This window comes from Pleurodeles waltl, chromosome 5 (assembly GCF_031143425.1).
Source record: "Pleurodeles waltl isolate 20211129_DDA chromosome 5, aPleWal1.hap1.20221129, whole genome shotgun sequence".
Classification (NCBI taxonomy): Eukaryota; Metazoa; Chordata; class Amphibia; order Caudata; family Salamandridae; genus Pleurodeles; species Pleurodeles waltl.
Window position 1 is genome coordinate 1,610,067,431 of NC_090444.1, and position 15,627 is coordinate 1,610,083,057.

At 44.2% G+C, this 15,627-nt stretch overlaps 1 protein-coding gene across 3 annotated transcripts in view; it reads right to left on the reverse strand.

Moving 5' to 3' along the window:
• Positions 1–353: 353 nt before the first annotated feature.
• Positions 354–15,627, reverse strand: part of KCTD21 (potassium channel tetramerization domain containing 21) — a 60,139-nt gene continuing 44,865 nt past the window's right edge. For all 3 annotated transcript variants that reach the window (XM_069235941.1, XM_069235942.1, XM_069235944.1), the window contains one exon: positions 354–2,795. In XM_069235941.1, coding sequence (XP_069092042.1) covers positions 1,987–2,769 — 783 coding nt within the window. In that variant the 5' untranslated portion in view covers positions 2,770–2,795 and the 3' untranslated portion in view covers positions 354–1,986. The remainder of the gene's footprint in view (positions 2,796–15,627) is intronic.

The following is a 15,627-nucleotide window of genomic DNA, read 5'->3' on the forward strand; positions in this document are numbered from 1 at the left end:
AAGCGCGAACTGCCCCAAATAGGCAAAAAAAGGCCTGGCACAGGAGGAGGAAAAGGCCTGGCAGCGAAGGGATTAAACCATTATGCAAAAAAACAAAAAAAAAACAGTTTCTGCAACATTCAAATATTTAATTTTTTGGTTCTTTGTCCAAAAAAAAGCTCAGTTGGGTGAATGACTGGCTATTGATGCAGGGTACAAAAACGTTTATTCCTCTTTACAAAGATGGAATCCGGTATTCTAGCCTACAATTGTCCACATTCATGAAAGAACAACATAAACACAGGTCTTAAAATGATAAAAAGGTAGAACTGAAGTTAAAAACATTCTCAAAAAACGGAAAGCAGGAAATGGCATGCTGAAAACACATTTAATTATTATCTTCAAGTGAATAAACTTGCTGCCGGCACACTTCCACAGACTGTTTGCTTTCTAGTTCATTCAGGCATAGTTGGTAAATATGTACTGTACCCATCAACAAAATTCAACAGACCACAGCTAATTATAATTATAAAAAAATCAAATCAAAAAGATATCTACAGGTCAGGAACAAAGGACAAAATCAGTAGTTTCTGCATAAAACATTAGCTAGGCACTGGCTTTTGGAGATACATTTCGTTCAATCTTTTTTTTACACACAATGTAGCCATCTTGATCGTTAAAGAGACCTAATACTCTGATATGACAAGAAGGAATAATGTATTGGATGGTCCGAAAAACTGAGATGGTCAGAGGCTCTTGGTTGCAAAACAGAACCTGTTTTCCCAAGACTACAAATAGTGGCGTAGCCAGTGTGTCATGGGCCTCAGTGCAAGGAAGGAAATGGGCCCCTGGCCGCTGTTTGAATTGTAAAGTACAGCAATAATTAGGTTCAGTGTGCCCCTCAGACATACTGGACTCGGTGCCACTGCACCTGCTGCAACAGGAGAAGTTATGACCCTGACAACTGTAATCTGACTGAGTCAAAGGGTGTCAACATGTATACGATATCCTAAAATCTGACAAGTATGATACAAGACAAATGTTTGACAGGTTGAAACAAGCTCAACTCAGAACACAAAACAATTTTTAGTTTCCCCAGAGAGAAACATTGGAATAACAGCTCAATATTGATATCCACATTTTGTTTTCAGTTAACAATGTGTTTACTGAGGAGATGCACAGTAAGCACACAAGAGATTACGCTTTACCCTTTTTTTTGCAAAACAACACATACTTTATTACAGACGTTACTTTAAAACATTGTCAGAATTATTTACATTATAGGGGACACGTTTGTAATTTGCTGCACCAGCAATGTTCTCCAACCTGTAAACTCTTGAATTAATGTTCAAGATGTGAGGCAGTGTTTGCGGGTAGACACCAAACAGCTTGTTTTCCTTCTTTTGGAACGGCAATCATCCCATAAATATCCACCATCAACTGATTATCATATAAGGTTGAAGGTGAGAAGTGCGTAAGGTGCAAGTTCCTCAAATGAGTCTTTGAAGTAGCATAAATAGGCAACACACACATAATTACCATTTGTTTCAAGATTCTGCTGTGTCAACACATTATTGTAAAATTCACATACAACAAAAAACAAAAAAAAACACTTAATTGGAACAGGTACCCGTATCATTTATCTAAGAAGGATAAATTGAAGAGTCTGAACATATACAGAAGAGGCGACCATTTTGTATCAGCACGGTCTTCTTTATAGTGACTTGTGAGTGTCTGCTTTTGATTTCAGCTTGAAACACTTCCATAAAATTAAAAATATCATGAGTGAATTGTTTGTAAGAGTACGCTTGTGCCACTTCTGGCAAAAGGTAGAATGAAATTCAGCCCATTAAGTAGAAGGAATTGGGAGAAACAGCTCAAATGATGATCCGTTATGTAACTTAACATTTCTGTAAGTTGTTGATGCTGCTTAAAGAGTATGTGGGAGCTGCACATGACCCGATATAAAATAAAGAAGTTCCAGAAGGTGAAGGAGTTATGTTTGTTTTACCTGTAACGGAGTAGTCGAATTATTTTGTTATTCATAAAATCAGAAGAATGTGGATGGGAGGAATCAACACAAAAGCCATCGCTCATGGCTATTTTTAGCACCTCTTCCACAAATACCTGGAAGCTATTAATTTGCTTGCCAGTTGGAATGACCCAGAGTCTCTTCAAGTCTTGCCGTGTATACTCCTCTTCAGGCAGACCATCCACATTTGCAACCCAACCCAAAGTCAAGTGGTTAGGGTCATCTAGGTAACTTGTAACAGATGAAAGATTGCCGTTGAAGTAGTAATACAGTTTGGATCCCAGAAGCTTCAGAAATAAGCAAGATGTGCTGAAAATGTTAGCACTGAATACTTCCATGTTTGATGAAGATAAGCTGTAAATCTGAGGTGCTTCCCGGACAGTGAAATGCACGGTCTGTTTCTTCTGCTCTAGACTTATGTTTAACATAGCATTCTTCTCTGCCTTTGAAAGCTCTACCTCTTTTTCCAGCAGGGCTTCCATCAGTGGTTGAACCTGATAAAAATCTGCTTCTCTTTTAAGCAATCCCATTTCTTGAAAATCCTCAGGGAGATCCAAATGAGAAGTTCTTAAGAAATTCAGGATGTATCGAAATACTTTACCATCCCGGTCTATAAAACAGTTACCTTGGCTGTCCTTCTTGGTTGGCATTTTTCCACTAAACATAGCACCAAGCATGGAATCTGGATAACTTGTTAGAGTAGACAAAGATGTGGTGTAAATTTTCCCTCCCACATTCAATGTTATAGGATCAGACATCTTGGGGTGCCACAGTATTGTCTGTTCTGTTGAGAAAAACAAAGCACAGCTTTATTGCAGTTAACAGTACAACAAAATCACAAATAATATATTGTACAACCTGGAGCAATGGAAAGCCAAATGGTGCTCAATATACTGAAAATAATTAATTTATCTGCGAAAATCAGGAAACTGTGCAGTGAAAGGTTAGTGCATAGGCAGTTGTGTATCAAATGCAGATTTAATGAAACATCTACAGCTTAAAAAAATTGTTTGACAGCCATTGTCAGATTTGCGCATATTAACAAACGTTTACTATTAAGCAAGCAATACAGCAGCTACCTGTATATTTGCCAACATGCAGCACTGGTATCAAGCAATGCACCATATACCTATGCTTTTACTAACAGACAGCTGTGACTAATACGTTTCTACAGGATCTGACTAAATACAGAATTCCGTGTTACATCATGAAAAACCTTGTATGAAAGACATTTCTTACACATTGTTAATAATCAAACTACTTTCTTCTTTATGATGTGGTATCATTTTCCTCACGTTGGTTACCCACATTAAGCATATTGCCAATTGATAACATGAAGAGTTGGAATCCCAGACCCTACATTCATTTAAATATTGAAGTTATACTGTACTAGCATTATTTCAGACATACATTTACTGTACTCAGACTTTGGGCCTCATTACGAGTCTGGCGGACTTGTGGGGGTGGGGGGGGGGGGGGGGAGGTGGAGGGGAGCGGGGAGTCAGTCCGTGTGCCTCATTACTACCCTGGTGGTCAGGCTGCCAGGAAACCACCAGCTCCGCCAGGATCGGAGATCCTTGCAGTCTGGAGGTGGCGCTGCCCTGGGGATTATGACCCCCACTTCTCCACCAGCGGTTTCATGGAGATACCACCGCCATGAAAATGCTGGCGGAGAATGGGTGCGGTGGGTGGGTTGAGGCTAGCTTTGGGCCTCACAGAGGGTGGGGGGTTGCATGACGGAACCATGCATGCCATTTCCACACAAGCATTTACTAGGCATGCTTTTACAATGAAATTTGTTGTAAAGGCATGTGTGGTAAAGGCATGCGTGAAAACGACGTGGTCGTGGTTCCGACTGCATTAACGCATGCGTTGTTCCGGCATGCGTGGCACCATCATACAACCGATTTCTTTCCCTGTCAAACAAGCCTGTAACAGGGGGCTGCGTGCAGATGCTAGCCATTGGATATGCCGGTTAGGCTGTGGGGCAGTGGATGGCAAAACGGTCCACTCAAAGCCTGCTAGGCACCAACAATGAACAAAGGCCACATTATGTACCAATATCCTGCTGGGTATTTCTCAATATTATCACCATCCCGCTCAGGGGCAAAAGAACTAGGTACATGGCATGGCTTAAGACCACCTCTGACTCCCAGAGTCTTATGGGCATCGATAAATACTATGCTTTGTGTGCACCAAGACCAGAAGCACTGGGCAAAGAGCATAGTCACTGACCACGCTTAGTGTACAGAGTTAGATGGGCACTACTGGAAGCTATGCTAGGTGGTCACTGGAGACATGGGAAGAATCAGACAAATTTCAGACACCCGTCCAAGAACCTTACCCGTTCCCCTTCTCCACTGCCCATAAAATTAACTGCCAAGAAAGAAAATACTAGGGTTTAGAAGAACAAGTTACTTACCATGGGTAACGCTTTATCTGTTAGAGGCCACCTAGCCACAGAATCCTTACCTTAGAATATTTCCCAGGAGTGAGACTAAATCTGAAAGCTTCTGAGCAATCGCCTTGCGTGCTGGGAGGTGGCGCTGAATGCGCCAGAAGTGACATGCATGCTATATAGGTGCCAATACAGCGTGCTCACCTCCGTTTACTGTTTTCCCACATGAGAACCAAAGAGCTAAACTGAGGTGGAGGCACCAGTGTGCCAAGGTGAGGTCCCGAAGGATCTCTTTAATATGAGACGTACAGCTTGCAGGACAGGGAGGAGGGGATGGTTGGTAAGGAACCTGCAGCTAGCTAGAGTCTCTTCCACATAAGGTGTTATCTAATAGAGACTTCTAGCTGCATATGCCTTACCTTAGAATAGATACCAAAACAATCTCCCCCCAGCGGTGGGTCTGCAAACTATTATAATAGGAAGTCCCAGGGGACCGAACAGATGAAATGCCAATTACTCCAGGCCCGACTGTCTAGGTGGTAGAGTTCAGCAAACTGGTGCCTGACAGATGTCTAGAACAGGGACTCATCTAATGCAGTGGTCACAGCCTTCGTTCTGCTTCTTAGCCACTACGTAGCAGATTTTGATAGAGAACAATCCATCTGGAGATGACTTGCTTGTGAAATGCATTGCCTTTCTTTGCACCCGCAAAAAACAGAGTTGATCATCCACCCAGAGTCTTTGACACAATCAATGTAAAATGACTATGCTCCTAATGGGTCTAGATGGTGGCGTCTATCCACTTCCTCAGTAGGATGCCAGGAGAGGGAAGGGGAGTTTAGGGGGCACGAAGAAAGTAGGCAGTGTGATGTTCTACCTGGTGTGAAAAGGTGTGATCACCTTTGATAGGAAGGAGGTATGGGTCCAAAGGACCAACTTATCCAGGAAAAAGGAGTTGCATGGAGGATTAACCAAAAGCACCTGTAACACATTAACCCTTCTGGCAGATTTTAAAGCCACAAGGAAGGCTGCTTTGATGGTCAGCAGTATTAAAGGGTAACTCTGCACAGGCTCAAATGGTTAGCACATTAGAACGGTAAGAACTAAATTAAGACACCATTGGGGTATGATCAAAGGAATGGGGGGGAAGGGAGGGAAGAGGGGTGGGGGGGAAATTGAGTCAGCGACAATCGCAGTCCCTCAACCACCACTGCAAATCTTTTGCAGTTCAGATATCTTAACCAGAGCAGAGACATTCCCATGATGCAGCACCCAGTGGGACTTCACATCCCACAGCAGAGCCCACATATGGCAATGGGCATGCATCAGGATGCAGAAAACTAGGAGACCCAGCAGCCTGAGAGTCAGTCTAATTGAAATCTAGGATAGAGACTGAAACATCTGAATAACAGCACACATTTCTTTGACCTGCTGCTTCGGAGAATAAGCCCGAAATTGCACTGTATCCAGAACAACTCCAATAAAAGAGAACATCTGATAGGGAGACGGTGTGACTTCAGCACATTGACAGTGGGCGCCAGCAAGTGTAGGAGGCTCACCATAGTCTAGTGAGAGATGAATGATTGGGACAAGTCTGTCTTCAAAAGCCAGTCGTCGAGGTCAGGGAAGACGGAGACCCCTGACGTCTGCATATGTGCTGCAACCACCGTCATCACCGTGAGGAACACTTGGGGGGCGCTGGTAAGGCCAAAAGGAAGCACAGTAAACTCGATAATGCACCTGGCGTACAGTGAGCTGCAGGAAATGCCTGTGGGAGGCAGGACAGAGATATCGAAGTAGGCATTCTGCAAGTCCAACACTACCATGAAGTCTCCAGAACCAACAGCAGACAACACCTGGGACATAGTGAGCATCTTGAATTTTTCCTTTTTCAGGAACTAGTTAAAAGGGCAAAGGTCTAGGATAGGACAGAGGCCTCCAACCTTCTTTGGCACCAGAAAGAAGCAGGAATAACAACCACAACCTACTACTGTTGGTCCCTTCTCGATGTTTTTTCTGGCATAAAGAGCCTAAATGTATTGTTGCAAGGGCACACGGTGGCCCTCAGCCAATCAGTGGGGTAGTGGCAAAGGTGGCGCTTCTTGTTGGAAGGGTAGGGGGTAACCCTTCTGGATAATCTGAAGCACAGATTAGTCCGAAGTAAACAGATAGTGCCAAATCCTACCAACCCATGATAGGAAAGAAAGAAGATTTGACATTGTGGCTGCTGGGGGATAGAGGGTAGGCTAAGGGGAGGATGGATTGGGTCGGCCTCTGGTTCTCACGATGCTTGTGGGATGGGGGCCTGCTGGCTGTAGTGGCTAGGAGGAAAAAGGACACAGATGACAGCAGCCACCATACCCATAAAAGACGTGGAATGCAGACTGCAGCTGTTGCAGAGCCATGGTGTGCCCTAGCAGTGGCTGTGATCACTTTTGAACAGTCTAGGGCCAAATAACTGTCAACAAAAAGGGCAGCCCCATGACAGGGCATGTCTATAAGGGATGCATGGACATCCCTCAAAAATCCAGTTGTCCTCAGCCAGGCAGGACACTGGAGCGCCACTGTTCGAGCACTTGCTCCCCCCAGAGAGTCAGCTGTATCCAATGTCCATCCGATGATTAGGTTTGCTGCATCCCTTCAGCCAGCCAACAGCATAGGAGAGTATGGCTCGAGCCGCTGAGACCATACACAGGACTTTCGCAACTTTGTCCCACACTGTATGGGAATAATGGCCCAATAGGCATGCAGCATTCTCTGACCGCAGTGCTAGGCCGATGGAAGAGAAAATCTGTTTTTACCCGCATTGGTATCCAGCCTATTGAATTTCCTATTTGGTGGTGTAGTAGGGAGCATGATGGAATTTACTTGGAGGTTATGGCCTGGACCACTAGGCTATCAGGGGCAGGATGTCTGGAAAGGAGGGCTGGGTTCCTTGGCGCTGGGTGAAACCAGAGGGAAATAATTTTGGGCACAGGAGTGCCTGTGCAGGGCTTGGCCCTGGCCCAAAGCTGAACATCAGTTAGGGTTTCAGTAAAGGTGAGTTTTGGGTTCTGAAGGGGATACACCAGGCTTGATCACCTCTATCAAGGACACTGGCCTGACTTCAACCGTGGGCAGGTGAAGGTCCAGGACTTCAGCCACACTCCGGTCCACCATCTCAAAGAAAGCCCCCTCTTCTAGAACCACTGTGGGAGGAGCAAGAAGGCCAGTGTCTGGTGAGGTGTACAGACCACTGGCATCAGCCAGGTCCTCATACCAGGTGTTGTCTGCCATGGATTCTGCTGAGGGGTCAGAAGCCATCATTTATCCTCCTCAACTTGCCCTTTTGTGAAAGAGGTCTCCATCTCCAATGGAGGCTGTGCGGGCCTGGTCAGCATCGGAACCAACATCAGGTATCGCTTTTCTGGCACAGTATCAAACTCAGGAATCACAAGGTATTAGGTGTCACTAATGGGCATCTGCGGCACTGGGAACAGCACCACTGGAAAGGTCCCTAGAGGAAGTTAATTCGTGGCCAGGGTCAATCCTTATCCACTAGCATATTCGGAGATCAGGAGAGACTAGGGTGAAATCGCCTGCGGAGCACCTATTGGAGACTCCCCCTAACCCACTGGGCGAGAAGTCACCTCGGCTCAGGAGAACCCAGGAAAATGCAGAGTAGACCCAGCAGGAGGCACAGACTCCAGGAGCGTGGCCTTGGCTTGTGGTGCCATTCCTGCACATCGTCCGACTGATGGGACCTATGCAGAGAAGTCAAAGAGCACTTCGACTTCTTGTGAAACGTACCTGAAGAAGTCCGAGACTGTGAGCTGACTGGAGTAAGCGACTCAAAGCGGTCCTCGTGAATGGGATCACGTGGCAAACGGCCAGAAACTTCATGGCCCACTCCAGATTGGTCTTTGGACTCACGGTCCTGCAATCTATGCAGGTTATGGTGTCATGGTCTCGGTCCATGCACCACAGACACACTAGGATAGAGACTGAAACATCTGAATAACAGCACAAATATATCTTTGATATAGTGGCAGTCTGTCACTGACATTTGCCTGTGACAGGCACCACAAGGTTTGAAACCAGTAGGTTTCCTCAGAGACATACTTTAAAATGTATTAGAAAAAAGGTGCACTGGTTCGAATTCGACAAAACGGTTGAGAAAAAGTCAGCCACAAAATGACTGAGGGGAGCATGTCTGGATCTGCTCTGATGGCACGGACAAAGAAGAAACTGAAGTTAGCACGCTTGGGCGGCCTCTATATAAGCACCCCACATGTCACTTCTGGCACAGAAGATGCCATGCATAGCCACACACCGCCACCTTATGGCATGCAAGGGCATTGCTCAAAAGTTTCCAGATCCAGTCTGACACAAGGATAATATTCTAAAGGTATGGAATCTAAGACTAGAAGTCTCTATCAGATGACATAGTTCAGCACTATGGTTGGTAAAAATGCCCAGCTAAATAGAAGTTATGGTTGCAATCCAAATTGAATTGATCATAGGAATGTAACAATGTTGAGTGTGTCTGGAGACACTCGTTAAAGGGCATGACAAAAGGCAATACCCTGCACCCAGAGCACATTGTGCATAGCTGAAGGCCATGGCTGATTGATTGGGGTCTCAAACAGAATGGTCTAAATATGAAGACCATGCCCAGAATTCAGACCCTGCTTGGTATGGCTGCAAACGATACCAAGTGGACTATGGAAGCATGAGAACTGGATGAAAGGAGTGGCAGAAGGAGGTGCCTTTTAGTCCACAAGCATGACTAAAACAGTGCTTAAAATGCAGTGGGAGCAAGGAGGATGACTACAAGACTCATCAAAAGCTACGGCTCAAGCCCACAGGACACAAGATATAGGGAAACAAGGCACAGCTAAAGGCCATGCCATCCAGGCTCCAGCACAATGGGACCTGGTTCTAGGGCATGGCCTAAAAGACTACACTCTATGCCCAGATGTCATTGGGTACAGTCAAATGCCATGCCCAGAAGGCCTTGGGAGCAGAGAGATTAGAGACACCAAGAACACGTTTGGCACAGGCAAGTGCTGTGCCCACTGAGACCCACAAACCGGGCAAATTGGGCCTAATGCATGGCAATAGTCAAGGTATGTGCCTAGAGTCCACTGAGCACAGCTGTGGAATGTGTGGCTAGATGCCACACTTGCGGCCAGTTAGCAGAGAGGGCAGGGTTACATGGGACTGGCATTCACTTGTACAAGCACATCATAGAAAAAAGCCCACTCGAAGAACGTTGTTGTTAAGCATCAAAATGAGTTAAGTACAGTATTATTAAAACTATAGTACTTACATTGGAAAATAATCTCGGTTAAGGAAAGTAAGAATTACAATCCAAAAGCTAAAAAAAAAAAATACTGTTAAAGTTATTGTGACAAATATAACCAAGGTTCCCTCAATCAACTGCTTAAGAGCTAAAGAAACAGCATGGAGAATGCTCCACTAACCTAAGATCATCCAGGAGCTACAAAGTTTCTGCAGTCTATCTTACTACAACACAAAACAAAGACCAACATTGTCTTGGCTGTGAAGCTCCAGAAAGGACTCTGCAACATCGAACGGCTAACTTTGCAGTATTTCTGACTATCATAAACCATATCACCCCTCTCCAGTTCACAGTGGGCCAAAGAGAAAGTCTTCCCTCGCATTCTGTTGGCTGGAAAGGTTGTCTTGAATCCATAACTGTTGAATCATATTTGGACCCTACCCTTAACATCCAATTTCCAAATGAAATGATGAAGCCTTGGAGTCCAGTGGGTATGTTAGCACTTATGGGCGCCATGCCAGCGCTTATGGGTGCCGTGCCATGCCACTGCAAAGGTTTAACCAGAATGTGTACATTCTGTGATTCAGTTTCCTAAAGATAGGTATTCCAGGGACTTTATTGTTGGTGGTGATCCACTATCTAACCTGTACCCCGGTCTTCCCACCACCCCTTCAAGACTTAAAAGTAGTTTGCCCTTAACTGGCATTTGAAACAGTAGACTTTGTCATGCTCAGAAACTGCTGGTCAAGAAAACACTGTCTTGGGAATTCGAGGCTGTGAGAGAACCCCAAACTGTATCAGTGACTTCACTTGGTGGCTTCCCTTTTAATTTGGATGTTTTGAGCAGGTTCAGGAACTCCACCACTGTTGTGCTACAAACGTAGCAACTTAGACCCACAGATATCAATACTTGCACCCAGGATCACTGCCACAGAAATAAAGGCAGGCTTATCATAAAACGGCCTGGCATTACTTCCCATATCTAGAGCATCAAACAACCCAGTAAACCTTCAAAGTAACCAACATACAAGTCTTGAGAGTATCTGCCAACCCAGGCACTTCTCAACAGGATAAGAATGGCTAAATTGCCAATCTTACAAAAATCCAGCACCTAGCTAAAAGGAGCAATAAATATGTTTTAGGTTGTTTCACTGTTTTGTGTTTCTTTTTAATTTTAATAACTTCTCAAATGCCCTACCTGTAATGAAAACTCTTATACCTCTTGCAGGCCATTGGATTGGCTTGATGTTGATGGTATTAAATTTCCCCATTGTATCCTGCCCCACCTTCTCTACCTTAAGAACAACAAGTATCTAAACTGAGTATTCAATTGAGAGTAATAGTTTTGATGGCCTTTCAATACAACAGGTAACCCACAAAGAACAATGCCATTTAGCCAATAACAGCCCCAGTTTCCCAGGAAAAAGTAATAAATTAGTGGGCAAATTATGGGATCATAAGGTTTCACACTTTGTGAGATACAAACACTTAGGTCCACTACATTTATCCTAGAAGACAAATTTTGGCATGTACAGAGGTTTGGGTTGACACTGACCTAAGAAGCATTGAAAGCTATAGAGAAGTCAAGTTACATTGACAACCAATTCACATTGTTTTATTGGAACCAAACTTCAACCAGTCAAAGTCCAAACCTTGAAGCACTTTTCCCCTACTCATGTTTGTAGGAGATGAGCAGAAAACATGCTGCTCAGAACAGCGCTCTGAAACCGGAGACCGAGAAGGGTGAAGATGTGCTAAGTTAAACAGACTGAAACAAAAAACATGGTCAATGACAAAATCAGCCTTGACGAGTCCTACAAAGAAGGCCCTCATTCCCCTAAGCTAAGCTGGGGACATCTGGACTTTGACTGGCTGTAGGAGGGGATGTTAGCCAGAATAAAAGTGCAGTTAGCCTAATTCAGTTGTCAAACAGGGAAGAGGAGCAAACGTCCTTGGGCATCAGTGAATTGGCTGTGATGCAGAAGCGCCTGCCATGGAGGTGAAAAGCCAAAAGAGATGGAAGAGACAGGCCCTCTAAATAGGGGCAACAGCCAGTGAAAGTTACAATTCTCTTGCAAGAGGAAAGCAAAAAATATTTTTGGGCCATGGCAGGTAGTGCTCCTTGAAGAGATGTACTTTCAGTTGCTTCCTGAACTGCAGGTGTATTGGCGTAGTTTTGATTTTAATAAGGATATTGTTCCAGCTTGTGGATGTGTAGGTGGACCTATCTTATGGTTATATTTCTTGCATCTTTTTCTCTCTAGCCTGACAATGTCCTATCTTGCTGCTTGGTTTGCACCTCCACATAAGTGTGCTGTTAATGAACAGTGGGGATTCACTCTGAGCAGGGGCTTTGGCTGAGGGGAACTACCATATGTTTTAAATATTTTGTTATCTTCCTTAATCTTATAATCCTGTAAAAACTTTATACAAGCTGATATATCCAACCACATCTGCCTGTCATATCATCATAAAATAGCTAGTGCATTAGAACCTCTAATAGCTGTCGCTGTCATAGCTGAAAAACGTTTGCCAATATTATGCAGCCATCTTCATGCTTTGTACACTAGTGTTGATCATGGGGCGGAAGGACTCCTCAATTGTCTTTGGGCTGCCTGGATGACCCCAGAATCAGGACAAGGATGGCCTATCAGACATGTAAGCGAATTTTCAGTCATCTTATTCTTTTTATCTAGTTGAGTAATGACTGCTGTAATTGAAGCTGGAGTTTCCATGAGCTTTAAACCTTCCTCCCAAATATTATCCACAATGGCAATGGATCAAATTGATTTCCTGAAATCTTAAAGGAAACATTCTATTTGCTTTTCTGGCAATGGTAATTCAAACACTCAGAAGCCCGCCGTAAGAGTTTATGAAATCCTCCTATGTCGTCTGGAGGAGTGTTAGTCGGTGATGGTGTTGGCGAAGCTGACAAAGGAGAGATATAGTCATCCCAATCCTGACTAGAACTTACTGGATCCAGAAGAACTTCCCTTTCCTCCAGTTGTTCCTCCACAAAACTCTCAATATAGTCATCTCTGATAGAAATTGGTGGTAAAATATTTATTTCTTTTTGTGACTGAAAGCCTGAAGGGTTTCCAGGAACAGGAGTCACACTGGGTGTATCAGAACGCCCCGGAGTACATGGCACTAGAGCATTTGCTTCGAGAAACCTCTTGTAATAGTCATTTTGCATATGGCGTACGTCTTACCAAGGAAAGAAGTACAGAAATTGTGTTTTCACGAGAGCCATGGTGCTCCTCATACAGCTCATTGCGTGGGTAGTCTTTCTAAAATGAGTTGTAGCGTTGCACTGCTTACTATCGTGAAAAGAGAAATCTCCTCCCAAATATGTGGAAAAGTCTTTTCTGGGGTCATCTTCTTCAGTGTCTTGACATTTTACATCAAGTTGTGTGGGACTGTAAGCTGGTCCAAAGGATCCCTCATCACCAGACTCTTCCATCTCAAGGAGATGTACAGAAGTAGAGGAGATGCTTTATTGGATGATTTTTCATTTGCGCGCAAGGTCGCTGGAACCCCTTCCTCTAATGTAAATAGTGATTAATTTTGAGCTGTCAACGAGCTCGTTGCCAACAACGAAAAAAGGGTCAGTTTCTTACAAACCACTTAGGGGAGTGATGTTGGTCTAGTTGCTGGAGAATGAAAAATTCCAGTCAAAAGGATCGCCGTCAACAAAGTGGTTATTGTCAGTTTCTTCATTGACAAAGAAGATGTCATCTTCGGGGTTACCAAGGCCATAGTTAGTGCGAAGGTGGGTGACTTTGCAGTTGTCGATTTTCCTATTGACACTGCAGCCGCTGACAAAATGCCTGACGGCGATGGATCCGTCGACAAGAGGATTTTGTCAATGAGGGCTCCTTAAAAGGAGTCACGGGCAGATTTTCTGTGAGCAGAAGATAGAATAGAGTCCTCTTTACTGAGCTAGAGTCCTTGCTGTGAGATTCTGACTTTTTAGGATCCTTGTCATAGGACGTTGAGCCCTCATTTTTACATTTCCTACCTGCTGAAGGAAGACTCTGCCCCTCGTCTTCAGAATTGGAATCAAAATGAGTTTTCTCCTTCTGGAGCTGAAAGTGTAGCCTGGCCTCACTATCTTTTAAAGTCTAAGCAGGGAAGGTTTTGCAATTCTTACAATCCTTAGGTTTATGATGAGGATGCAAGCAATAAATGCATTCCTTATGGGGATCCTCAGAGAACAGGCTTGGCTTTCCACAAGACTTACAAAGCCCGAAAAGCCTATTTTTTTAGATCCCTTTCACATGGTGATGTTAGTGAAAAGACAATTTTACCTCAAAGTTGCTTGTAGGGTCAAATGCCTCACTTCTGATAAAAGGAAAGGGTCAGAGGTTGACTGAAGCAGTGTAACTCAGCAGACGCACACGACATGCTGTTAGAAATTTGAGGTGTGGTGGCCCTGCAGGGGGATGAGTGATTCAGGGTCTAAACGCTGACTGGTTGAAGTTTGGTTCTAAGAAAAAGAATGTGAATTGGTTGTCAATGTCACTTGATGTCTCTATGGTTTTCAATTACTATTACTGTGGGACTCCTACCATCACAATACAGAAGATTCAATACTGGGGAACTAGTACAATCCCTCAATGGGTTGAACCACATCTTGTGCACATAATTTATCCGGTTCCCTTCTGAGATCTGTCCTCACAGCTAAAGGAACTCTTCTGACCTTATTTGCTGCAGGCTTCACTTCTGACTTCAAATTAATTTTATACATGAAATCTTTAGAGTCTTCCCAATCAATCAGTAAACACCTGAGGGAACCTCCGGACCGATATAGACTGTTGCAAGAAACATATCTTCAAACATTCATGACTGAGTAGGACTTGTTCAGGATTGTTGAGGTCCAAAATTATTCCTGAGTTTCATTGTTTCAACTAGCACAAATCATCCCTGGCCACACATGCAGTGCCTGGTGCTGTATTCCCCTTAAACTTCAATACTGTTTCAAAGTCTTCGAACACATACATTGATTTACCACCACAAGCTAAGGGTTTGACTTGGATCTAGCTCAAAGTTATATCCTCGAATTTAGCCCACTCACCTACACCAATTAGTGTAAATGGAGAACGTGACTCTCCAAAAATTCTTACATCCATTCTTCCTAAACTGGTTTGGCAAAGTGGCTCTTCTAAGGACATAGAGCCCAATCTAACCCCTTGGCCTCCTTATTTACATCACATATAGCACTGTCAGACTTGACAGTCGTTTTTTTTCACATACCTGCACACTTTGACAAAAGTGGCTTGTTTTTATATATATTTGTTGCAAATTCGAGTGATAGCAGGACAGCATTAGGCACTACTGCCCAAGTGATTGTTGCAGCCACTTCAGTAGTACTCTAACCCTTTTGATTTCACATATGATGATGACTGCTTGTTCCTCCTGTAAGGCAGAATCCACATTGTGAATACAAGGTCGCTACTGCATTAACAACATCTCACCCACATAAGGTGCAGTGCTTTCAGTACATGACACACCCTCAACGGCTACATCAAGTGTTAAGTTTGGAGTGGTTGGGGGGCATTTTCAGACAGGGGACTGTGGCAACAGGCGTCCTTACTGAACTCTGCACAAGGCTCACAGCTGGAGGTCAGCAGTGTGCTTTGGAGGTCAGACTACAAGAACCTGGAGCACATTTGAGACATGCAGCCCCCCTGCATCAGATGACTGCCAAAGCTAAAAATAAGGCCAGTGGTGTCACATGTGTGATTGGCTGAGAAAACAAGATGGCCCCTATAACAATAGATCAAAACAGTGCTGTTTGGGGGCTCACTTGCTGCAGTTTTGGACCCTCGGAGGCAGCCCCCCCTTACATCGACTAAGAGTGGAAAGTGCACCTGTACTGAATTACGTCAATCCCTGCCACAGGCGAGAATAGTGACCCTGATGGTGTAGCAG